General features: G+C 39.8%; 2 protein-coding genes across 20 annotated transcripts in view; one reads left to right on the forward strand and one right to left on the reverse strand.

The window, feature by feature from the left end:
* Positions 1-6,647: 6,647 nt before the first annotated feature.
* Positions 6,648-11,154, reverse strand: anapc13 (anaphase promoting complex subunit 13). Of its 6 annotated transcripts, none has more exons than XM_048615578.1 (3): positions 11,107-11,154; positions 10,285-10,383; positions 6,648-8,763 (listed from the first exon to the last, which is right to left on the reverse strand). In XM_048615578.1, exons 2-3 carry the CDS (start codon positions 10,381-10,383, stop codon positions 8,638-8,640), a joined length of 225 nt encoding a protein of 74 aa, XP_048471535.1. In that variant the 5' UTR covers positions 11,107-11,154; the 3' UTR covers positions 6,648-8,637. The 6 variants fall into 6 exon arrangements, with proteins under 6 accessions (XP_048471535.1, XP_048471531.1, XP_048471532.1 ...); XM_048615574.1 differs by having other exon boundaries at positions 10,285-10,399; XM_048615575.1 differs by having other exon boundaries at positions 10,285-10,399; positions 11,063-11,116.
* Positions 11,155-12,774: 1,620 nt separating this feature from the next.
* thyn1 (thymocyte nuclear protein 1) overlaps positions 12,775-25,557 on the forward strand; it is a 27,179-nt gene continuing 14,396 nt past the window's right edge. Inside the window, exons 1-5 of one of the 14 annotated variants that reach the window (XM_048615562.1) lie at positions 12,775-13,300; positions 16,687-16,755; positions 21,074-21,273; positions 22,287-22,355; positions 25,333-25,425. In XM_048615562.1, the coding sequence (XP_048471519.1) occupies positions 13,252-13,300; positions 16,687-16,755; positions 21,074-21,273; positions 22,287-22,355; positions 25,333-25,425 (480 nt within the window). In that variant the 5' untranslated portion in view covers positions 12,775-13,251. The other 13 variants (XM_048615561.1, XM_048615570.1, XM_048615571.1 and 10 more) reach the window with 13 other exon arrangements.

The following is a 25,557-nucleotide window of genomic DNA, read 5'->3' on the forward strand; positions in this document are numbered from 1 at the left end:
TTTTCATCAATATAAATTTACAGTGCTGGGAATTAGTGTGCACATAATCAGTAAACTCAGAAAAAAGCCTGTGTGATAACAACTTGGATTTACTTATATACTTCCTTTCTTAGAACATCCACAATTTTTTTACAAGATGAGCTTCATATCTCTAATAACAAATTGCTGCTAAGTTTTAGGACACATCAAAGATTAAATTGACTTCAATAATGGATTACTTAGCAATACAGGACAATATACATTATGTACAAAATGAAGTAAATTATTTTCCCCACAGAAACTATTCATTATTGACTAAACTGTGGAGCTAGCCTGTCTGGCTTAGGCATTTATGTATGCCTATGGTTTCTAGGTGTGGATTAATTTTGGTCATTCTGATCTAAAAATTGTTTGCTTTACTCGATATACTTTCAATACATGGCTTAGTCAAACCCTGCCTTAATCTTCTTTTCTTTATCAAGTTCATTTTTGATGGCCTCAAAACTTAGCGATCGAAAACCGGAATCAAAGGATGAAATCTTAAATAGAGGGACATACGTAAAAGCTGACATGGCACTATTTGAAGGAATTGCAGCTTCCTTGGTTTCCAGACACAGCCTCCCAATATCATCAGCCATTTCTTGGTGGTTTATTAATTCAGATGCTGTTTAAAGATCTTGTGTGTTTGAAAATATCTGCCTACACAATAACGATTATACTTCGAAAGTAGTTCACTGGTGGTAAAGCACTTTGGGAACTCTGAGGATGTGAATGGTTTTATGTTCTTGTTTCACCTTCGTGGTTGTTCTCTGAATGTCTCCATGGAATACAGATGCCTTTGAAGGTAACGTGTCCAATTTTAGAAAGAAACAGCATCAGTATTGTGCTAAGCTAATGATGCTGTTTCAATTTATAGGTGCAAGCCCCTGTGGTAAATGTGGTTCTGCTTCTAACTTCTGCATTTACTTAATCTACAAGGTTTTCATTACCTTTGCTGATGGTCAATACCACTGAATGCGAACGGCAGAATGACCGATGCCTATTGTTAGGTTAATAGCTACAACCTTAGTAAGGGATGTCCATATTTCTTCAACAATCAACCAGCCAAGGGCCTAGTTCAGCAGTGCCTGGTGACTGAAACTGGGGCCTTTCTGGTCAGAATTGTTGTACCCACTTGGCTTGAGCAGCTTCAGTAAACTGCCTTCATCATAAAGGGCAAAAATAGCCAGATTGTTAGAGGCAATTTGATGATTAAAGTCACAGCTAATTCATAAAGCTTTCTTACTTTTTAATTTTAAAGATCAACATTTAATATATTACAAATACAATAAATAAATACAATTATTAAGGTATGTTTAGCTTCTTCAGTCAATATCTTGAAAAAAAACTTTTGTTGAGAAACTGTTTTTTTCAAACAAGGCCTACCAAGTACTTAACATTTTCTCTTCTGCTTACCTCTTTCATGGACTTATCTGACCTTTGCCCTATTATTACATACCTTGTAATATATTGTAAAAGAAGCAAAGTACTGCTACAAAGTATCAAACATGGATAGAGTCAGGGTAAAAAACAAGTTTTGGGACTTTTAACATGTTTTTATCAAGTTTTGTGACTACTGACTATTCACAATTTACTTTGCAATTCGGATTAGCACATCCTAGAATATTAGTGTTACTATGGCTACATGTATGATGCAAGCACATCAGTTAGCTGTTTAAAATTAACTGCTGTGATAATGTCACATTACAATGATTGGGCTTTAGCTGAAATGATTGTGATGCAACTTGAGACCCAAATGAATTATGATGCTACACTCTTACCTCGTCTTGTGTTTAGGAGAATAACATACAGCAGCTCTAAGGTAGAGTTGCACAGGACTCGATACATTAACACTGGTTCTCCCTCTGTTAGTGCTGCCTGAACTGCTGAGTTTCTCTAGCATTTTGTTTTTCTTAATTTCTGATTTCAACATTTGCAATATTTTGCTTTTAATTCGGTTTCTTTGAGCAGTTTGCTGACAACATGTTTTGGAGTAATTCTGAGAGTTGACACACTGTATAATAGGAACAAAAACAAAATTGCTGGAAAAGCTCAGCAGGTCTGGCAGCATCTGTGAAGGAGAAAACAGAGTTAACGTTTCGGGTCCAGTGACCCTTCCTCAGAACTGATGGTGGCTGGGAAAATGTCAGTTTATATGCAGAAAATAGGGAGGTGGGTGGGGTAGGGAGTAAACGATAGGATAGAGCCCAATGAGAGAGAAAGACAGTTGGAGAGACAAAGGAGTTGCTAACGATCAGGCTGGGAGGGTGAGTAGTTGTTAATGGGGACTGTTAGTGACTAACAACAGGGGGTGTGTAGTGGCAGACTATGTGGTAACAGGGCCTGGTGTGTGGGGTGGGGGGCTGGGACATGGGAGAGTTTAGGCCCTAAAATTATTGAACTCAATATTGAGTCCGGAGGGCTGTAGGGTCTCCAAGCAGAAAATGAGGCTTGCGTTGTTCCTCCAGCTTGCGTTGGGCTTCACTGGAACACTGTAGCAAGTCAGAGACAGAGATGTTGGCCAGGGAGCAAGGTGGTGCATTGAAGTGGCAGGCAACAGGTAGTTCAGGGTCTTTTTTGCGAGCAGAACATAGATGTTCCGTGAAGCGGTCACCAAGTCTACGCTTTGTTTCCCCAGTGTAGAGGAGACCACATTGTGAGCAGCGAATGCAGTAGACTAGATTCTGGGAAGTGCAGGTGAAGTGTTGCTTCACCTGAAAGGTATGTTTGGGCCCTTGGATACTGGGGAGGGAGGAGGTAAATGTGCAGGTGTTGCATCTTCGCCGGTTACAGGGCAAGGTGGCGTAGGGCTGAGGGTAGGTGTTGGGGGTGAAGGAAGTGTGGACCAGGGTGTCCTGGAGAGAACGGTCCCTGCGGAAGGCGGACAAGGGAGGGGAGGGGAATATGTGTCTCATAGTGGCATCTTGCTGGAGGTGGCGGAAATGGCGTCTGATGATCTTCTGGATGTGGATGCTGGTGGGATGGTAGGTGAGGATAAGGGGAACCATATCGCTGTTGCGGGAGGGAAGAGAAGGGGTGAGGACAGAAGTGCGGGAGATGGGTTGGACCTGATTGAGGGCCCTGTCGACAACGGAGCTGGGGAATCCTCGGTTGAGGAAGGAGGTAGACATTTTGGAGGCTTTCTTGTCGAAGTTGGCCTCATCTGAACATATGCGACAGAGACGCAGGAACTGAGAGAATGGGATGGAGTCTTTACAGGAAGCGGGGTGTGAGGATGTATAGTCCAGGTAGCTGTGGGAGTCAATGGGTTTGTAGTGGATATTAGTGGCCAGTCTATCCCCAGAAATGGAAACAGAAAGGTCGAGGAAGGGAAGGGAGGAGTCAGAGATAGACCAGGTGAAAGTGAGGGCAGGATGGAAATTGGAGGCGAAATTGATGAAGTTTTCCAATTCCAGATGAGAGAGAGAAGCAGCACCAATGATATCATTGATGTATCAGAGAAAGATACATTTACCTCCTCCCTCCCCAGTATCCAAGGGCCCAAACACACCTTTCAGGTGAAGCAACACTTCACCTGCACTTCCCAGAATCTAGTCTACTGCATTCGCTGCTCACAATGTGGTCTCCTCTACATTGGGGAAACAAAGCATAGACTTCGCAGAACATCTACGTTCTGCTCGCAAAAAAGACCCTGAACTACCTGTTGCCTGCCACTTCAATGCACCACCTTGCTCCCTGGCCAACATCTCTGTCTCTGACTTGCTACAGTGTTCCAGTGAAGCCCAACGCAAGCTGGAGGAACAATGCAAGCCTCATTTTCTGCTTGGAGACCCTACAGCCCTCCGGACTCAATATTGAGTTCAATAATTTTAGGGCCTAAACTCTCCCATGTCCCAGCCCCCCACCCCACACACCAGGCCCTGTTACCACATAGTCTGCCACTACACACCCCCTGTTGTTAGTCACTAACAGTCCCCATTAACAACTACTCACCCTCCCAGCCTGATCGTTAGCAACTCCTTTGTCTCTCCAACTGTCTTTCTCTCTCATTGGGCTCTATCCTATCGTTTACTCCCTACCCCACCCACCTCCCTATTTTCTGCATATAAACTGACATTTTCCCAGCCACCATCAGTTCTGAGGAGGGGTCACTGGACCGGAAACATTAACTCTGATTTTTTCTTCACAGATGCTGCCTTACTTGCTGAGCTTTTCCAGCAACTTCTGTTTTTGTCCCTGATTTACAGCATCTGCAGTTCTTTCGGTTTTTATTTAGTATCACACTGTATAATAGCTGGATACAAGGCCTTATAAGGAAATGTCGAGTAAGTTACGGTGGCACAGTTGTTAGCACTGCTGCCTCACAGCACCAGGGACCCGGGTTTGATTCCGGCCTTGGGTGACTGTGTGGAGTTTGCACGTTCTCCCTGTGTCTGTGTGGGTTTCCTCCCATGGTCCAAAGATGCGCAGGCTAGGTGGATTGGCCATGCCAAATTGCCCGTAGTGTTCAGGGATGTGTAGATTAGGTGGGTTATAGGGGGATGGGTCTGCTCCAAGGTTCGGTGTGGACTTGTTGGGCTGAAGGGCCTGTTTCCACACTGTAGGGATTCTATGAAGTTGGGCCAGTACTCTTTGGAGTTTAGGAAAAATGAGAGGCAACCTTATTGAAACATACAAGATTCTTAGGGGAGTTGACAGGGAAGATGCAAAAAGCATCTTGTGACAAGAGTCTAGGACTAGAAGGCATAATGTCAAAATAAAGTGTCACATATTTAAGAGAGTAATAAGGAGGAATTTCTTCTCTTATAGGGTAGCAAATCTATGGAATTCTTTACCGCAGAGGACTGACAAGGCTGAGTTGCTAAATATGTTCATTGCTGAGATTAAGGGTATCAAAGGTTTTGGGGAAAAGGCAGGAAAGTGGATTTGAGAGTTATCAGATCAGCCATGATCTCATTGAATGTCCCTTTGTTATATTTTTTATTGGCTGTCCTTGGCCCTCCCAACAAATTGTATAATTTCACATATGTCCACCCATTCAACCAGTCTATGCCCTCCTCTTGAAGTCTCCCATTGTCCTCCTGACATATCACTGTACTCACCCATGTTATGTCATCTGCGAACTTTAAAATTGCATCTTGAACATACAGGTCCAAGCCATTAATAAATATCAAGGGCCAAATACCAACCCCTGGGTAGCCTCATTGCATTCCCTCCTCCAGTCTGCAAAACATCTTTTTACCACTACTATGTTTCCTATCACTGTCAACTTTGTATTCATGCTGTTACTTCCCCTTTTATTCCATGGGTTTCATGTTTGCTGACAAATCTACTGTGTGCCATTTCATGAACTACCTCCTGGAAATCCATACACTCATTATTTTCATTTCCCCTCTTTGTTATCTTCATCACTCAAATTGGTAATCTCAATTTGTCTTTAGTTTATCCATATTAGCATCCCTTAATTAATTTACATTTGTCTATGTCTCTAATTTTGTCCCAGATTAACTCATGGTTAAAATAACTAGCCTGTAAGTATTAGACTTATTCTTGTATTCTTTTATGAACAAAGTGTAAACATTTTCAATTCTCCAGTCCTGTGGCACCACCTTTAAGAACCAAAAGTTTCTAGTCAGTACCTCAGTGATTTCCACTCTTACTCCCATCAGCATCCTTAGATGCATCTTCTCCTGCCTTGGCAATTCATCAGTTTTGAAAACAGCCTTTCAAATACCTTATCCTTATCATGTACATATCAGAAAGGGTTGAGGATTTCTGTTCAATTTCCCAGCCCTGTCATTTCTATCTGTTTCCATTCTTTAATCCTATTTCTGACCTACTCTTGCACTCAAGCCATTGCTTCTTTGAGGTGCCTGAATCCTTTTTAATCACCATTAATTCTTGTCTTATGTTGCTTTTTAAAGCTTCCCTGCATTCATCCATTTTGCTCTGCGCCTTTAATATCTTTCCATGAGCTCAATCTATTTGTCTTCTTCTTTTCTCAGTCTATTTCTCTCCCTGTCTCACATCTGGTTGTTTCATATTTGTGTCATCTTGATTCTTTCAATTTAAATGTTTCCTTTTTTCTGTCAATTTTCATTATGTGGAGGTGCCAGTGTTGGACGGGGGTGATCAAAGTCAGAAATCACACAACACCAGGTTATAGTCCAACGGGTTTATTTGAAAGCGCAAGCTTTCGGAGCCTGGGTCCTTCAGGTGTTAGTGAGAGAGGTAGTATCAGACACAGAATTTATAAGTAAAAGATCAAAGGTTCACACCATTGATGAGGATGTACTAAACAACCAAAGATGCTGTTAAATCTTTAATCAGGTAGGTTTTAATTGATTAATATGTATATGTAAATTTGGGGTTTACATATACATATTAATCAATTAAAACATTCTAACTGATTAAAGATTTAACACCATCTTTGGTTGTTTAGTACATCCTCATCAATGGTGTGAACCTTAGATCTTTTACTTATAAATTCTGTGTCTGATACCACCTCTTTCACTAACACCTGAAGGACCCAGGCTCCGAAAGCTTGCGTTTTCAAATAAACCTGTTGGACTATAAACTGGTGTTGTGTGATTGTTGACAATTTTTATTACAACAACAACAGACTTATTTAAGATTATTAGGATCAGGAAATAGAAATGTAAACTCTCAGCTGTGTGAATATTTATTTTGCTTCAATAAGATCATGAAATAGGAACAGGAGAAGGCTGTTCATCCCCTTGAGCCTGCTCCACTATTCAATAGATCATGGCTGATCCAACATTTCTCACATCCACCTTTGTGACTTTTCCCACAACCCTTGTTTCCCAAACGATCTAGAATCAAAAGTTCTAAGAAATGGTCACTCGACCCAAAATGTTAACTCTGATTTCTCTCCACAGATGCTGCCAGACCTGCTAAGCTTTTCCAACAATTTCTGTATCTGTTTCTGATTTACAGCATCCGCAGTTCTTTTGGTTTTTATTTTGATCAAGAACCTATCTCACCCTTAAATATGTAAGACTCTGCCCCCAGAGCTCTCTGTGGCAAGGAGTTCCAAAGACTCAACCCATAGAGAATCAATTCCTTCTGATGTCAGTCTTAAATTCGTGTCCCTTTATTCTGAAACTATGCCCTTTGGTTCTAGACTGTCTCATTAAGTACCACTATCAAACACCTCAACATTGGTATTCTTTCAGCTACATACAGAATAGTGTTCTCAATGCTCTTTAATCTAATACTCCCTTGACTTAAATATAGTGCACAAGCCCAAACACTACCTGACACTGCATTAATAACAGCAGTTATCAAGGAACCAGTCACTGACTGCTCAGCGATTCAACAAAGGTACAAGACATTTCAGATTTCTGTAATCCTGCTTAGTTCTGTTAAAGATAGTGGCCTGCCTTACAGCAGCCATAGCATGTTTTGAGAGGACTGAGGCCCAGCCAGCTACTGTTTCCTGTGTCTCTGAGAATTCCAATCCTCCCTTTTTCTTCCTGTCCACTATAACCTCTGTACAGATTTTCTTAAAAATGATCACTTGGAAACTATAAAGGGCCTTTTGATATGACCAGACAAGTAGTGGTGTTTGGTTCCTTTCTCTTTAACACTTTCTCGGCCAATCGCAACAAACATGTATTCTTTTTAGCACATATTTATCACACCTGAAGTAAAACATACAACTACTGAGAAAATTAGGGAGTCAGTTACAAAATTTTCTTGAAGGAAATGTTATTGCCTACTAAGAAAAATAATAAAATGCAAAATCAAACACATATACACAAGTTTAAAATGTAAAGGGTATCTGGTAAAGACAAGAATAAAAAAAGCTAGTTTAAATTCTTAAGAATCCTGGAGGTGTTGACCTGACACCACCATTGTTTACCTGGCAAATGATATCCTGAGGTAGTGAAATTTGAAACTATCTTAAAGTTCTCAACAAATGGTTGTTTCTCTAGCTTACTGTCTCACCTAATATTATTTTCATGATGAGGAAGAGGGAATCAGACTTCCTGTTTTTGCTGCTGACAATCAATTATTCTTTCTGTCTGCTGCTATGCTAATCTGTATTCCCAATTCTGCCTACTTTGTTTTTCTAAGCTGGACATCTGCAGATAATCCTTTCAATTCCAATTTATGTGCGGTGTAAACTAAAAAAAAATGCCAGTTTGTTGAAGCCTGATTCTATCAATTGATTTGATGTCTCTAAATTAAAAGGTAATTTCAGTTCAAGCGCTTTTGTTTAGTTCATGTGGTTTTCTGAACTTGCCTCAATCTGTGGGCAGATGATTAGTGTAGCTAACTTAGGTTAGTGGTTGTCTTTTTAAGCCAATTTTAGTCTATGAAAATCTCAGGTATTAAAAGCAAATGAAACAAGTGGACACTTCGTAGTCCATATTTACATTCACGTGACACTGTGCATATATTGATAAAAGCATCCTCTAGTACAGATTGCTGATTATACATATACTTCTTCACGGGCAAACTGAATGTGTTTGTCAAGTTTTAGTTCAGACATGTTACGTTGGCGATGATATAGACCCAATGGCTTACAGTACATCTTCATTTGAGAGCAAACTCTCTGACAGCAATGCATCTGCACAAAAAGAATATGGCAATACATAAATAAGCCTATGTTTGTAATGATGTCTTCCAAAGTTAGCTTCCTGCAGAAGGGGTATTTTCATGCAGGTTTTGTAAGGCTAAATCAGTCCATTTCATATCTTGTTCGTTAATAGATTCAGTTGTTCCTCCATTATCCTGTTCAGGTTCTGGAAGTTCACTCTACAAAAGATAAAGAAAGAACATAATTATTAAGATCACTATCTTTGTTCACGAAACTAACTTCTGGGTTCCAGTGATTGTCCTATGGGGAAAGATTAAATAGACTGGGCCTATGATCTGAGATAACAAGGTGTAGAGCTGGATGAACACAGCAGGCCAAGCAGCATCAGAGGAGCACGAAGGCTGACGTTTTGGGCCTAGACCCTTCTTCAGAAAAAAAATTTTCTGAAGAAGGGTCTGGGCCCGAAATGTCAGCCTTCCTGTTCATCTGATGCTGCTTGGCCTGTTGTGTTCATCCAGCTCTACACCTTGTTATCTCAGATTCTCCAGCATCTGCAGTTCCTACTATCTCTGGGCCTATGATCTTTCAAGTTTTGAAGAATGAGGGATGATCTCATTCAAATGTACCAAGTTTTTACAATGATCAATAGGGCATGTGCTGGAGGGATGTTTCCCCTGGCTGTGGTGCCTACAGGCAGGTACGCAATCTGAAATTAAGAGGCAGCCCATTTAAGGACTGAGAAGAGGAGCATGTTCTTCACTGAGAAAATGGTGAATCTTTGAAATTCTATGCCCCAGAGGGCCAGCCACTGAGTATTTTCAAAATTGAGACAGATAGATTTCTATATGTTTAAAACAAAAGAGATATAGGGGTAGTCCAGAAAAAAATGGTTTGAAATAGAACATCAGCCATGATCTCACTGAATGGTGGAGCTGGAATGTAGAGCTAAATGGCCTACTCTTGCTCCTATTTCTATTACGTCCCAATAGATTTTCCATGGCAATGGGCCACTTCATGTTTTAATTACCCAAGTGATGCTAACAAGTAGAGCTTACTTATTTCTACTTCTAATGGTGTAGTATGTGACATTTCAACAACCAACTTCTTCTGAACAGCATTTACTTGCAGTTTAAAAAAGGACAATAACACCATTAAAAATTCCAGCACCCCTAGATGTTTAGGGCATGTGGAGCAGCTTAATGACTCACACAAATTTCCCCAATGACCTTTACTTGAATAAATGTGACACACATTTTAAAAAACGAGATAGCAACACCAAGTAATAAGCAACAATTTAAGACTATAGGCCTTCAGACATAGCAGCCCATTGTGTCTGCTCCACCATTCAACGAGATCATGGTTGATCTTATAACCCTCAAACTCCACTTTCCTGCCTTTTCCTCATCATCCTTTATAATTTATACACCAGCTTCCCTTCCTGCTTCTTGGTTTTATATGTTCAATATAGTGGTTGGCTTTTCTGAGACAATTACAACCCTAAACAAATTTGGAATCAATACAAAAAACAACTAGAAAAGTCTGCTTTATTTGCCAAAATAGGAGGCAGTCATTGTCTTGTTTTCATTTTGCCACATATATGTGGGGACTGCTCTCACATTTTAACTGTTTTTCATTCCAATCACATTTTAACTGTTTTTCATTCCAAAAGTAATCATGATGAACCTTCATACAATTAATATTATTTTAAGACACTACACAAATAGGAATTCTGTACGTACTAGTGGTATTTCCACATCTTCATATGGCAGTTTGTCCTCACGCCATGCATCATCAATAAGGTCCAGAATTCTGCCATCTCTTTGTACTTCACTGTCCATCTGTCCTTGGTTGACACTGTGCGCAAACACAACGCAGAAAATACGGGATTTAGTAAACATACAGCATATGTATCTGCATTTATTACACTTTCACCTTGACTCATTTTGAAACTTCTAGCTCCTTAGTTTTTTATTCAAAGGAAATAAGTCTGTCCCACCCAATACTCTTATCAGCCCTGGTTCAGTTAGTTTCACTTTCACCTCCAAATTAAAAGATTGTGTGTTAACGTTCCACTCAAGGTCTTGAGCACAAAACCTTTCACGACATTGCAGTCAGTTGCACTGTGAGAAGTGCTGTCATTGGATTAGATATTAAACTGATGCTGCATTTGTTTTTTCAGATGGGTGTAAAGGATCCCCCGACCCTATCTGCAAGTGCAGCAGGGGAGTGATCTGGGGAGGTCGTTCAATATCTAATTTTCAAACTCATCACAAAAAAAATTATCTAGACATAACCGTGATGCTACTTGTGGGAGCTTGCTCTGTACAAACAGGGAGGTGGTGGCCTAGAAGTGTTGTCACTGAAATAGCAATTCAGAACCCCAAACGAGTATCACAGGACAATATTCTGGGGACGTACGTGTTATTGTCACTATGGCTGTGAAATTTGAATTCGATAAAAATCTGGAATAGAGAGCTACCATAACAGTAAATGGATAATCACCACTGAATAACTCACCTGGTTCACTGCTGTCCTTTAGGGAAGGAAATCTATATCCTTACCTGATCTGGCCTAGATATGACTCCAGATGAACAGCAATGTGGTTGATTCTTAACTGCTTTCTAAGTAGTTAGGAATGGGCAATAAATACAGGCCTAAGCAAAACCCACATCCTGCAAAAGAATAAAAATAATTACACCAATATGCAGCAAAACTTCTGGCTATGAAACACGTTGTAAAATCATGAGATTGTGAAGACTACTAAATAAATGAAAGAATTTTGCTTGGATCGAATGACATATAAAACTCGTTGTTGTAATTTACCTTTCTCAGTATGTACATCACAATGTTTCTTTATCAGTTTGCTCAATGGGATGGTTAGGATGTGTTGACAGCTAATTCAATTAACAATATGTGGCAGATAAATTTACCAGACAAAACCTAAACCATTCAGCCCATTGAGTCTATACTATTTTATTAGCACCTCTCCGTTTATGGAGAGAAAAACAGAGTTTACGCTTTGAGACCCACGTTCCCTTCAGAACAAGATTAACTATGTTTTCCTCTCTCCAGATGCTCCCAGACCCAAGTTTCTTCAGCACTTTGTTTTATCCCTTGATTTTTCTAAGTGTTTCCTAAGAATGTTTCCTTCAATTGATTTTCCATCTATAGCCTTTGCAACATATTCACAGTGGCAGTTAAGCTGGACTCAAAGGTTATGTTCCTTTGTTCCAATTTTCCCCAAGGAGTTTCTCCATTTAACACTGAACATCTTGCGAGTAAAAACTTTCAATTTCATTTTCAGATAACATAATTATACCAAATCTCCTCATAGCTCAATTCCTTGATCGCGGATGAATTTTTACTGTATCCTTTCATCAAATTTGGACATCACCAGCAAAGCTAGTATTTGTTGATCTTCCCTAAAAAGACCTTTTTCAAAAGACTAGCACAATCTTCTCAACAGATTCAGCATGAACTGTACTAATTCAACTTCTTCAGTTTCCATTAGGCTTTATTATCCTACATGCCAAGCATTTAATCAAATACCTCAGGTCCCTTGGGTTAATAAAAATCTGGTCACTCGCACATGTACTGTTTGTGGGTGCTTCCTGTGTATACAGTACATCAATGGCAACTTCAGAATTACTTCATTGGCTATGAATCTTTATGGACATTAAATATGTTACAGAAATGTAAGTCTATATGTCTTTGCTCTGATCTCCTGACTCCACTTGAAACTTCAAATGTGCGACCTCACACATCCATTGGGTTAGAACAATTAAATGAACCCAGCTGTGTGCCGTTCTGAAGACGGGTCATGGGGATTGAAACATTAACTCTGTTTCTCTCTTCACAGATGCTGCCAGACCTGCTGAGTTTCTCCAGCAATTTTTATTCTTATGTGAATGATTGTTCGATTTGTGAACAATTTTGTCACTGTTTATCAGATCTAAGTGAAGGCCTAATGCTGCAGCGGGGCGAACAATCAGCTGCTCTTCGACATGGAACTGTTTCCGCAAACCTCCCGCCTACACTGCTCACCTCATGCAGGTCCCACCGATATACCGTCCGGACTCTCCCTCAATCCCTGTCCCCCTGATAAACCGTCCCGACTCTCCCTCACCCCCCAACAACCCTGATAAACGGTCCGGGCTCTCTCGCTCCCTCCCGGTTCCTTAGATGAACGGTCCGGGTCCTCTCGATAAACGGTCCGGACTCTTCCACTCACCCCGGTCCCCCCGATAAACGGTCCGGACTTCCCCGCCCTCCCGGTCCCTTCGATAAACCGTCTGGATTTCCCCTCCCTCCCGGTGCCCCCGATGAACGGTCCGGGCTCTCCCTCCCGGTCCCCCCGATGAACGGTCCGGACTTGACTTCCCTTCCCTCCCGGTCCCCCCGATGAACGGTCCGGACTTCCCTTCCCTCCCGGTCCCCCCGATGAACGGTCCGGCTACAATCAGTAAATAATTAGAGTGAGGTGTTTGATTTCCGACGGAAGCTCACAGACTTTCAGGCGATAACAAAGTGTGGAGGTGGAGGAGCAGGAAAGTTGACATTTTGGGTCGGGACCCTTCTTCAGAAAAAGGCTCCAGGCGGTGATTTTGCTTCACTCTGCGCTGCGGGGTTGTTGCGGCCGTTTCCGAGTGACCAGCACTTTACTTTTGGTTTTATTTTATGCCTGTTCAGTTCTCCCGCCTGTTTTGATGATTTTCCCCTCTCTCACTCACAAACCTCATGCTCGCCTCCTCAGACGTGAGTTGTTTTAGTCGGGGATAGGAGGAACTGCAGATGCTGGAGAATCTGAGATAACAAGGTGTAGAGCTGGATGAACATAGTAGGCCGAGCAGGAAGGCTTCGTTTTCTTTTTCGTGCCGATAAATAACCGAAAGGCCTGAGCCATCCCCTTTAAGTCGGGTGGGACCTTTCCCTTTAAGCGGTTGCCTAGTGACGGAGGCGGGAGTCCTAGGGTCGGTGAGTGGGTGGGAGCGGGGCAGGGGCTGGTAACCTCACAAACTTTTAACAGTACATTTAAAGTGAAATGTACATGTAAAATGAACATTTGAAATGTAACATTGAAGAGTATAGAGCTGGGAAGTGTGGCTGGAGTAGATTTAGTGTAGTTCTGGTCGTTCAGACTTGGATGGCTGAATGACCTTTTCTGTTTTTTATGTTTCTGTGCCAGTATTTGTTGATCACTACCTTTTTTTTTAAACTTGAATGGTATTTCAGAGGGCAGTTACGAGTCGACCAGATTTTTGAGGGTGAGGCCGGCATATATCCTTTCATTAGAAACTTTGGTAGGCGGATTTTTAATCAGTAAGGGAATCGAGGAAAATGGAGTTGAGGAACATCAGACAAGCTGCGATCCCATTGAGTGGTGGAGCAGACTTGATGGGCCGAATGGCCTACTTCTGCTCCAAAGTATTATGGTCTTATTGTCTTAAGTTCACCACTGGTTCACCAGTGGTAATTCCTGACACTAACTTTCAGTTGCAGATTGTAAATCTCTACTAGTTGAATTTGAACTTAAATTCCAGTTCTTTTGGCATTAACATTTTTGGTTTTTTAAAGTATAATCTTAACAAATAAAGATTGGCTGAGCGTTTTCGTCAAGGCGACTTGGAAAGACTTAGAATTCAAGTAACAAAGGACAGATTTCCACTTAACAGCACCTTTTACAAACTGAGAATGGCACAAAGTGCTGAATAAAGGATATGAACAGCATGACTTTGTATATTCCCAATGGGAGTCGACTGAATTAGTTTACATTTGCTAACTTTGAATAGAAAACTGAAGCAGAGAAATGTCATGTTTTGAAATGAAATTGATCTCTTGTCTGATGTAATACCAGTCGATCAAATGTCAGAAGAATTCAAATGATTACATTTTCTTTACTACAGTAATCCCACAGTTGTCTTTTGCTTTGTGTTTGGCACGCTGGAATCTTGTGATTGGTGTTGACATCAACTTATCCAAGGAGATTTACCAGGATGTTGCTGGGAATAGAGGGTTTGAGATCTAAAAATAGATTGGCAAGACTGGGACTTTTTTCACTGGTGAGTAGGAGGTTGAGGGGTGACCTCATTGAGATTTATGGAATAATGAGTGTCATAGATAAGGTGGGTGACAAGGGTCTTTTCCCGAGGGTGGGGGAGTTCAAAACTAGGGGACATATTTTTAAGGTGAGATTAAAAAATTAAAAAGGATATGAAGGGCAGCTCTTTTACACAGAGTGGTTTGTGTGTGGCCTGAACTGCCAGAGAGAGTGGTGGAAGCAGGTACAGTTACAATGTTTAAAAGTTGGATAAGTTCGTGAATAGGATAATTTGGAGGGATGTTGGCCAATCGCACAGGCGAGTGGAACTAGTTTAGTTTGGGAATATGATTGGTATGGACTGGTTGGACCAAAGAATCTGTTTCCATGCTGTATGATGCTATAACTATGTTTTGGGAATATACAAAGTTATTGCACCATGTTTATATTCTCTGTTCAACACTTGATAATTCTTGCTGAAATTTTCTGCTTATTTGGACCTGAAACAACTATCGCATACTTAACTCAAATTGCTGATTGGAAAAAGTAAGAGCAGTGTTTGACAATAAACTCATTCAGAACTACATTTCCAAATCCAAGTTTCTGTGGAACTGGAATGATAAGCTGTGAAGTAGTATTTTTACAGAATACAACCATATGTGGAACAACTCAAATTATTTTACTGCTGGCCAGCTGCAAATCCCCTGTCAGAGGAGCCAGTCTTAGTGGAAGCATCAGGTGTCAAGGTGCACAGTGAATTTGCATTATCTGCCTTTCAAAAAAACATTGGGAAGTTGTCCAATTCTCAGAATATAGTGGATTTTTTGGCTTTCTTGGTAACATTACTGTCTGAAAAAATCATTGTGTTGAACAGCAGATTGACCTATCATTGTGCCTTCTTTGACATAAATTCTCCTGATTTGCCTTCCTCCACCACAAAAGAAAAGAGCTTCTGAATATTGTCAAGCTTTTATGAAAATGTTTTGCAGTTGAGTGATTCCAATTTTCAACCAGATTTCAGGGTACCTTTTCACAAACTTGCTGTAAGAGTGTGCTTGTGATTCTGCTGAAAATAACTTTAGATGATAGCAGGCACTGTCTGGGGCTGAGGATTTCATTTATTTTTCTATCATCAGTCAAGAATGCCTTTGTACTTTGGCTAAGAGCTTGGTTGAATACATTTATTGTTAAAATGTTGGGCTGCAGTGATCTTGTGAAGAAGTTTACAGCAACAGGGCTATGGAGGTGTTGGCATAATCACGCACTCGACTTCCTACGTCTGATCTAGATTCCCCAGCTTGTTCTCTAGACCCATTGATTCCCAAAATCAGCTTTATCATGTATGGATCTTGATCCCACAATCTTTAGCTCCCTAAATTTTTGTCTTGACCATCAGACAACTAATATTAACGTATTCGTTTTAGTTGATTCATTAATTTTAAAACAAAGTGATAGCAATTAAGTTTGAACAATTAGTCTGATCAATAAAATATATGTGTCTTCATTATTATGAGTTATTAGTCTTCATTATTAGTCAGTTGTTTTCCATCTTGGAATCTTGGTTTTATTGCACTAGTTGATTGGGCCTGCGTGTTTTGTAGTACATGAACTTTTGTGAAGTTTTCAATGAATTTGAAACATATGTTTCCTGGATTCAGATTAATACCTGATAGACTTCCTAGGAAAACAACAAATTTTGATAGCTTTTGTTAAAGTGGTTTATTCCTGTTTAGGGAAAAATGTTCGAATCTCTGTAGTAGAAAATCAGTGACATGTTTGTCATATATGCCCCCACAGATAAGTGATGATGTGTTTTAACGTGATTTCTGAACAAAAAACTTCAAGAACTCCTTCAAAATGTGTTCTATAATTGATGGTGAACATTGACTAATGGGATTGAAATCAGTATTGTGGTTTATTAGTAAATTTTTATTACAATTTCGATATAACCATGTTATCTAATGTTTTAACCATTTTGCGCAATGCTGATGTTTGGGGAACAGTTTTTCTTGTTCTGGAATCTCAATGCTATTTTGGCAGCCAAGCTCGCTTCTTTACGAATGCAGTGTTTCACTGGCAATATTATATATTTTTCTCATTATAGGATACAAAAAGGTTGAAAAATCAAAGATGTCTCCAAAAAACAAAAAACGTGGTGGAAATGGAAAATCAAGTAATACTTTTTCCTATGTTTTGCTAGTGATTCTATGTTCAGTGATGATGGTAACTGAATGTAATGGCTTTGTAACGGAGGAGCATCAAGGAATGATCTGTTGTGACCTGTGGTGGTTATAACAGAGCCATTCTAAGAGTTTCCCTTTTTGCTAAATTATAGGGAATTATATAGGGAATGTTTATGTTTTTGAGCTTGTTATAATTTTCTGCCAGTTCCTTCCATGTTGCTGTTTTCTTGAATCCACTGGTCCCTTGGTTCAGTATAGCTCCAGGATTTAGAGCATCTCTGTCCCTCGTAAAGATGATAATTATTCATGCATCACCTGATAATGGAAGTCAGCAGGATATTTATAGAGAGGGTGGCTTCACACCTGAGACCACTCTTCTGTCTGATACTTGCACAGATGTTTGGGTGCAGTGTGGTATTGGTAGGATAAGCAACAATGTGTGTGTTCTGAAGCCACATGTTCCATTCCGCTCGAAAACCTAAATAATCTTGGCCTTTACTGTCAACTATTACTGGCTAAATTCAATGAATTATCAGGTTATGAATGTGGATGCTTTTCTTGGAAAGCTTTGAGGTATGATTTATGAATAGATCTTGGTGTATTTGCAGAGTGGTGCAATGTGGTTGAATGTGAGTTCATGGTTGTAGTTTTTAATATAGCAAGTTCACAATCACGAGGGTACATGTGCTAATGATGACCAGGCACATTAATTTTGGATTGGGGAAATAATCAGATTTTTTATCAACCAGAATGAAAAAGCAGCAGTTTAAATCTCAATATTTTACCTGTAATTTTGAAGTAATCTGATATCACATCAAGTTCCCTTCAACTGCCACCCACATGCTCTTTGACCTTCATTGCAGCAATGCTCAACCAGCAGCTAATGGAAAAATTCTTGTCCTTTTGTTTTCAAATATCTGTAAGGTCTTGACCCTTTCTGTCTCTGTAACTTCCTCAGCTCCAATTATTCTGTGATCTTTGTGCTGCTATAATTGTGGTCTATTGTGCATTCTTAATTTTAGTTAGTTCACAGTTGGTGGCTGTGCCTTTGGCTATCTAGGCCCTCACATCTGGAATTCCTTTAAATCTCCAGCTCTCAAAGGGAAGAAAGGCTTGAAATCTTTAACGAAGTATTTGGCCATCTGCCCTATGTCCTCCTTGGAGAAAAAGGAAACTGATGGGAGTTTTGATGGGGGTGTACAAAATAATGACAGATTTGGATTAGGTAGTCAAGGAAAATGTATTCCCATTAGCTGATTATACAAGAACTATGGAATGCAGATTTAAGATTTTGGCAAGAGTGTACAGAATCCTAGAATTGTTACAGTGCAGAAGGAAGCCATTTGGCCCATATTGTCTGCACTAGCTCTTTGAATGAGCAGTTCACAGTGTTGTTCTTCTGATCTTTCTCGGTAAGCTGCATTTTTTTTTCAAGTAATCGTCTAATTTCCAAGTGAATTTGGCTGTATTATGCTCTTAAGCAGTGCATTCCAGATCTTAACCACTTCATATGTGAAAAAGGTTTTCTTTCTATCACTTTTGCTTCTTTTGTCAATTACTTTAAATCTATCCATCTGATTTCCAATCCTGTCAAGAAACTGCCTCTCCTTATCTACTCTGTCCAGACCCCTCATCATTTTGAATAACTTTATTAAATCTCCTCTAGGCCTCCTTTTCTCCAAGGAAAATAGTCTTGATTTCTGCAAACTGTCTTCATAACTAAAATTCCTCACCTTCTAGAGCTGTCCTCATGAACCTTTTCTGCACGCTGCTCAAAACAAGAAGAGGATAATTGGAAGGGTCCTCTTGTGATGCTGTGGTAGTGTCCATACCCCGGACCGAGATACCTGGGTTCAAGTCCCACCTGCACCAGTGGTGTGTAATAACATCTCTAAACAGGTTCATTACAAAAATAAGTTAAATTGAAAGAAATTAAGATACATTGGAGAGTTCAGGTGTCCCTGCCTCTGAGCCAGGTGGCCTGGGTTTTTTTGGAAGCTGTCCAGAGTATGAGCCACAACTGAACAGCATAGGAACTTACTTAATAAGCTTTTTTGAACTGTAATAAAAAAGATGCATTGGAAGGGGCTTGTGGTGCAGTAGTTGCCTCCTGCCTCTGGAGCAGGAGGCCTGGGGTCAAGTCCCAACTACACCTAGCTGTGTAATAACGTCTCCAAACAGTTTGATTAGAAAATATGAAAAAGAGGATACATTGGGGTAAATTGGTAATTGATTCAGAAGAATGGGTGATTTAATGGTGAAGGATAAAGAAGAAGAAGTAACGCAGGTGATTTGCTGGCAGAAAAATTGTTCAGTGATGCATTTCTAATATATATTTCTTTTATATGTGTGTATAATATGTATTTCAAGAGGACACATTGGTTGAGGAGATGGTAGCGTAGCAGTAATGTCACTGAACTAGAAGTCCAGAACTTAGGATAATGCTGTGAGGACATCGATGCAAATCCAACTATAGCAGTTGTGAAATTTGAATTCACTTAATAAATCTGTAACTTTTCTTTTAAAAAAGAGGGTACATTAGTGGAATGGGTCTGACTAGTGTACTTTACAGAGAGGTAGCCTCGATTCAGAGTGTCCTCCTTCGCTGCTATCATTTAAATATACTGCATCTTAAACTGTAATTGAATCACAAATGGCTGCGGCATGGAAGAAGGCCACTCGACCCATCCTGTCTATGCCAGCCCTCTGCAAAAGAAAGTCAGTTAATCTCACCCCCTGTGCTCTTTCCACGTAGTCCTGCAATATTTTCTTTTCAAAAGCTTATCCAACTTTCATTTTTGCAAGTTCTAATTTTATCTGCCTCCACCACAGACTCCTGTACGTATACTTCTCAAGACTTTTTATCCATGTTTCTACTGTTCTGTCTACATCTCTAAATTTATTTGAGGACTTGGGGCAACTGTATGCTCAGTGTACGCCACTGTGTTGCCACCTGTGATTGGTCTGTCCTATCAGTAAGTCAGGACGCATCCAGTATGGTATGAGGGAATCAAAACAAATAAAAACTGGAGCCAATAGAAATCGCAGGGAAAACTGTCCGTTAGTTGGAGTCTATACTTGCGAAAAAGGAATATGGTTGTGTTGTTGTTGATCAATTATTTCGGTTCCAGAATATCTTTGTGGGTCTTCATCAACAGTATTCTAAGAGCATTGTTGTTCAGTTACTTCACCAATGATCTTCCCGCCATCATAAAGTCAGAAATGGGGATATGCGCTGATGATTGCACAATCAGCACTATTTGTGACTCCTCAAATAATGAAGCGACCTGGCTACGTCTGGAACATAGATATACTCATAGAATCATACCTTACAGACAATGTCAGCTGTTGTTTGACTATACTGTGGGACAGCTCTTCTATCAGGAAGGAGGATTTTACAGAATCAACAGGGTGGAGTTTACTATTTTTGTTTCTGGTGTCTAGGTGCCTGATTGTCCATCCAGTTTCATTCCTTCTCTTAAACTTTGTTTAATGCAAAGAGTAGCTTGTTAGCTACTTTGAGAGCACTTAAGAGTGGACCACATTATTGTGAGCTTGAAGTCACATGTAAGTCGTACCAAATATGGTTGGCAGCTCTCCTTCCCTAATGGGCACTGGTGAACCACATAGGTTTGTGTAATAAGAGACAATGGTTTGCGGTCAGCATTAAACTGGTTTTTACAAAGATTTTACCATTTGAAATTTTATCATTCACCATGGTGAGATTCAAACCTGTGTCCCCAGAATATTAGTGTGGGTCTTTGATTACTGATCCAGTGACATTACCAACAGCCCACCACCTCTCCCTCTCATTAAATAATGCCATTGAACATGCCTCAGCTATTAGATGCTGATAAATATATATAAAACAGCACCTTCTTTCCCCTATGCACTGAGTTTCCACCTGCACCAAATTCTTAAGTTAGCAACCATTTCACACAGCCCATAGGTCTTGTCATTTCCACTCTACAGTGAACTTTTGTAGAGTCTGGTAGCTCAACTGAAGTTGCAACTGCTAAGTTAGCTTCCTTCTGCAGTAACTAACACTATTTTCAGGTAAGAAATTTCAATTGATTGATAACTGCTACTGCTGGATGGATTTTGTTAAACTAAGCTTCTTAATTAGCTTGCAGTTTTACATTTCTCAGTTAGAGTCTGACTGCATTATTATAGCTTGAAAGAAATTTTACTGGGACCAAATTTGCAAGTCAACACTTATTCGTTGTCAAATGCATGTCTTGTTATTTCCACATCCGTGGAAAATATTCTGCTCCTTCCTTGATGTTGTTTGTCCTCTGTTGCTAGTAGAATTAACTGAGCCAGCTGCTAAATCTGCTAAAAAAGAACTGGATAACTCAACTGAAGATGTAACAATAGAAAGTTCAACCGATGACAGTAGAACGGCAGCAAAGTCATCAGGAGAGGATAAGGGCAACAAAGAGGCACACAGCTTTTGGCTGATGAAATCAGAACCAGAAAGCCGAATTGAAAATGGTGTTGATGTGAAGGTAATGTGTTATTCTCATAAGAGGGCGATTTACAATATTATACAGAAGGAATTGTGATGAGTGTTGAATTAGGTTTCTTAACCATTATTGTACAGGTTTTGGCTCCTTATCTAAAATAGGATAAAAATACATACACAAGAGGAGAAGGTTCACACATTCTTGAGATGAGAGTTGTCAGGAAAGAACAAGTGGAATAGGGTGTATTCTCTGGAATTTAGCAGAATGAGCGCTAATCTATAATTTCTTTTAGATTTCATCACAGGGTGGATCCTACAAGGCTGTTTGCGAAGCTGGGCAGTCTAGTAGTAAAGGGTCAACATCTCAGATAAGGGATCAGCCATTCACTAGCGTGGTCAGGAGACATTTCTTGAATCAGAGCTGTAAATATTTATAATTCTCCATCCCAGAGGGCTAATCAATATGGTGTTGTTAACATATTCAAGGCTGATATTCTTAAGATTTTTGGAAACCAAGACAGTTAAACGATATGAGGATTGTTCAGGAAAATGGAGGTGGTGTAGAAGAAGTAGTATGACCGGCACCTGAATTGCTGCTTAAGTTCTTCATACAATTTCATTGGTTGTGCTATCTTTCTATTTCAAAGCACTGATCACAACCTAATTTTTTTAAAAAAGCTTAACCGTTTCAATAGCGTTCATCCTAAATGTTTAATGGTGGGACAATTAAATTACTGCATTGAGAAAATTGAGGATGACCTTGCTCAGCAACCAAATTCCAGCCCATTTTAAAACATGAGTAAATGTGAACCTAGTTCCTTAATTTCCCCTGTACTTAGGCTTGTGCTTTTTGGTGCAGATGTGTGGAGGATTGTGTACAGAACGGATGGAAGGGGAAGGTGAAGGTGAAAAATTAATTGACAAATAGGGTCATTTCTTACTCTTGTGAATTTTTAGTATTTACCAAATAAACTTTTCTAGTTATTACTTTGAGGGGGAAAATAAGATAAACATTTCTACGTTATATTTAAATTCTTTCTTTGATTCTGTTCTTAGTTTGGAGTTGAGGATTTGAAGGCACAACAAAATCAGACTGCATGCTGGGATGGTGTTCGAAATTACCAGGTATAACAGTACCTCCCAATTGGGATCCTAGTTTTACAGGATCAAACTTCATTGGATTGAACCTTTTATTCATGTATAAATAAGGAATATTTATAAGGAATGAAAGTTAAAACATCTAGAATAATATCATACCATACTAGGACTCGCCATGAATAAGCACTATTCAGAAGGATAATAATTTCAAGGTCAAATTAGATATTTTCTTAGTATCTGATTTTAATTTTTATTTGGAATTCAGAATTGACCAATATTAAGATTTTAATGAATCTTTTAAGTGCACAAATTGCTAGCTGCCTATAATATGTGTTATTGGATTGAATGCTCAATGTCGTTTATTTTCCATTGACTGAAAGACAAATCTCAGTTTGAAAGTGTAGAAATGTAACCTTTCTGGAACCAATTTGCATTATTTTGTTGTACAAATTTGCTGTCACCCCCTTATTTCACCCTTCCACCCCAACCCATGCATTTTCCTTTTGAGGTTTTGTGAACGTCAGGCAGTAGAATTTGTTTGATTAAGAGTTTCAAATGACGATATGGCTTTATTTTTTGTTAGATTTATCTCATGTCTTCTGTATTTCATGTTACTCAGTTATTACACACCATTGGCCTTGAATTTCCTTTTCAGCCACCTCTGGGCAGTTAGACCTGACAATTATCCAATGTGAATATATGGTGAAGTCTCATGCCAATTCTGTTAGAATGTACCCGAGAGGATGTGGTTTTTGCTCCTATCTGTATGGCCTCATTTAATGATCTTTCTAAGCTATCACCCCTCCACACTGCTATAATTGATTGCTCGATCAATATTGAGGCTGCACCACCTACTTTTCTATTCTCCTCTTTACCTTGTCTGAATGCTGTATAATCAGGAATGTCCAGCTTTCAATCCTGCTCAACTTTCTGTACAGCAAGTATACTTAGGAGATTCTCTACTTGCCTGGTCTCCTTCTGACTGGCAGTCACCCATTCGCTCTCTTTCTATACTGGGTTGACCACATCCTGAAATATGCTATCCATGAATCTGTTGGCTTTGTGACTGGACTAGTGCTCAGCGGCCACTCAGGCTCCAAAACCCAGAGCTTGAATTGCTCCAGGTGGAGGCACCTCCTGCTCACATTGTCATCCAGACTGTCAGGAGTGTCTAGCATTTCCAGAATAGTGAAGGATGTGCAAATCATGGGCCTTGAGATCTTATCACATAGCTTAAGTAAATAGAATATGGACCCTTGCTTTTTTGCACCCCCCCCCCCTTACTCCTACTTAAGTGTAGACTAGAAAAATCTCTGGATTTTATAAATCGGTTATAATTTTGCGGTCACCATTCCTGAGACTAGCTTTCAATTCCATATTTTATTAATTGAATTTAAATTCCAACAGCCACAGCAATGGAATTTGAACCCTTGTCCCCAGAGCATTAGCCTGTATCCCTGAATACTAGCCCAGCAACATTACTGGACTACACTTCTCCCTTACAATGAAAGTTTTAAGTTTAATGAAGCTGTATTGTTTTGCTTTGATTTGTGGCTTCCATTGTGGCACGTATTGAGGGAAAGCCTCCACTACAAGCCACACTGACTTGTCTCTTTCCTTCATCACAGTGCACAATCTTCTTCTTCTGTTGGTTCCAGTGGTATACACTACACTTCTCACCGTGCTCAGGTGTGCTGGGCAGAACATCTACTTTGTGGAGAATTTTGCAGGCCACCCTTGACATGTCAATTACCAGCTCAATGGAATAATGTATCTGATTGACACAGTCTTCCGGTTTAGTCTGGTGAACATGCAAAAGTGCCATCAGCTTCGGCATTAACACATCTTCACACAAAGGGTAATAATAGAAGTATGCAACTCTTCCACACACAAAAATAACAGTAGAATCTTAAATGAATAAGACTTTTAAATCTGAGATTGGCTAGCAAAAAACAAGCAGTTTGTGGAACAAATGGATTGGAGTTTGAATTTCATTGAATGACAGAACAGGTCAATAAGATGAATGACTTCATTCTGTCTCTCTGACTTGCAGAGGGCTTTGATCATTTACATCTCTGTTTTTAAAGGCCTGCCATGAGGTCTGGTGCTTTCTGTTCCCACAGCAAATGTCACAGTCAGCTGTTGTTGAGCAAAGCTGACATACAATCAGCTTTTCAGTTGAAGTCCATACACCCTCTGGGCTCGGTCTTTATGAATAGGCTTCTGCCTCTGCTGCTGATGCTTCTGTTTTTATGTTTCCTGTCTCAGTTTTTCTTCCCCTTGTCCATTGTAACCACAGTGGAGTGGTACTAGTCAGATAATGGCTGACTGCATTAACAGATTGAAAGTGTTTTAATGATTCTTAAAGAGGCTGAATTGCATTTGCTGGACAATCTCATTATAATTTGAAGAGCACTTCTGAGCAAGAGCATTTGGAGGAATACAAATATAATGTCCCATAACTTCGGACAAGGGCCGTTATCAAGGGAGGAGAAGTGTTTTGAACAGAGCTAAGATTATTGTTAAAAAAAAATTAAGAACTTTTGTATATATTATAATCATGTCTATGAATCATTTGTGCTCAATTTTTCATTCTGTTAGGCTGGATTGCACCCTCTGATAAGGTGTACATCTGGGTGCACATCTGCAGGGAAGACCAGAGTGTTTCCTGAGACATGTAATTACTAACATATCTGTACTTACCGCTTGATATGAAATTCAGAAGAAGGTTTAATGATTTTGGGCAGTCTAGCTTGTATTTTCATCCCTTTTACTCATTTGAGAGACTTTTGAAAAACAATTTTGGTGTTAATAGTTTGGAAGCAGAATAAAGTGTTCCTCACAAAAAAATGAACAACTGGTTGAGTAAGAAGGTTGATTGCTTTTTATATACTGCATCCATGTGAGTATATCAACTGTATATCCAAGGCTAAAAGAAAATCTCTAAATATAGATACAAGGTGTAAAGTGAGATCATAGATTATTTTGTGAATTGTGTTAACAGGCTCGAAATTTCATGAGAGATATGAAGTTGGGACAGCTGGCCTTTTTCTACCATAGCAATTGTAAAGAGCCTGGAATTGCTGCACTCATCAAGGTTTGCATTTTTAATAGCTAATAACCTGTTAGTATGAGTTTTGAGATAGCAGGAACTGCAGATGCTGGAGATTCTGAGATAACAAGGTGCAGAGCTGGATGAACACAGCAGGCCAAGCAGCATCAGAGGAGC

The sequence above is a fragment of the Rhincodon typus genome, chromosome 32, assembly GCF_021869965.1.
Source record: "Rhincodon typus isolate 14 chromosome 32, sRhiTyp1.1, whole genome shotgun sequence".
Taxonomy (NCBI): Eukaryota; Metazoa; Chordata; class Chondrichthyes; order Orectolobiformes; family Rhincodontidae; genus Rhincodon; species Rhincodon typus.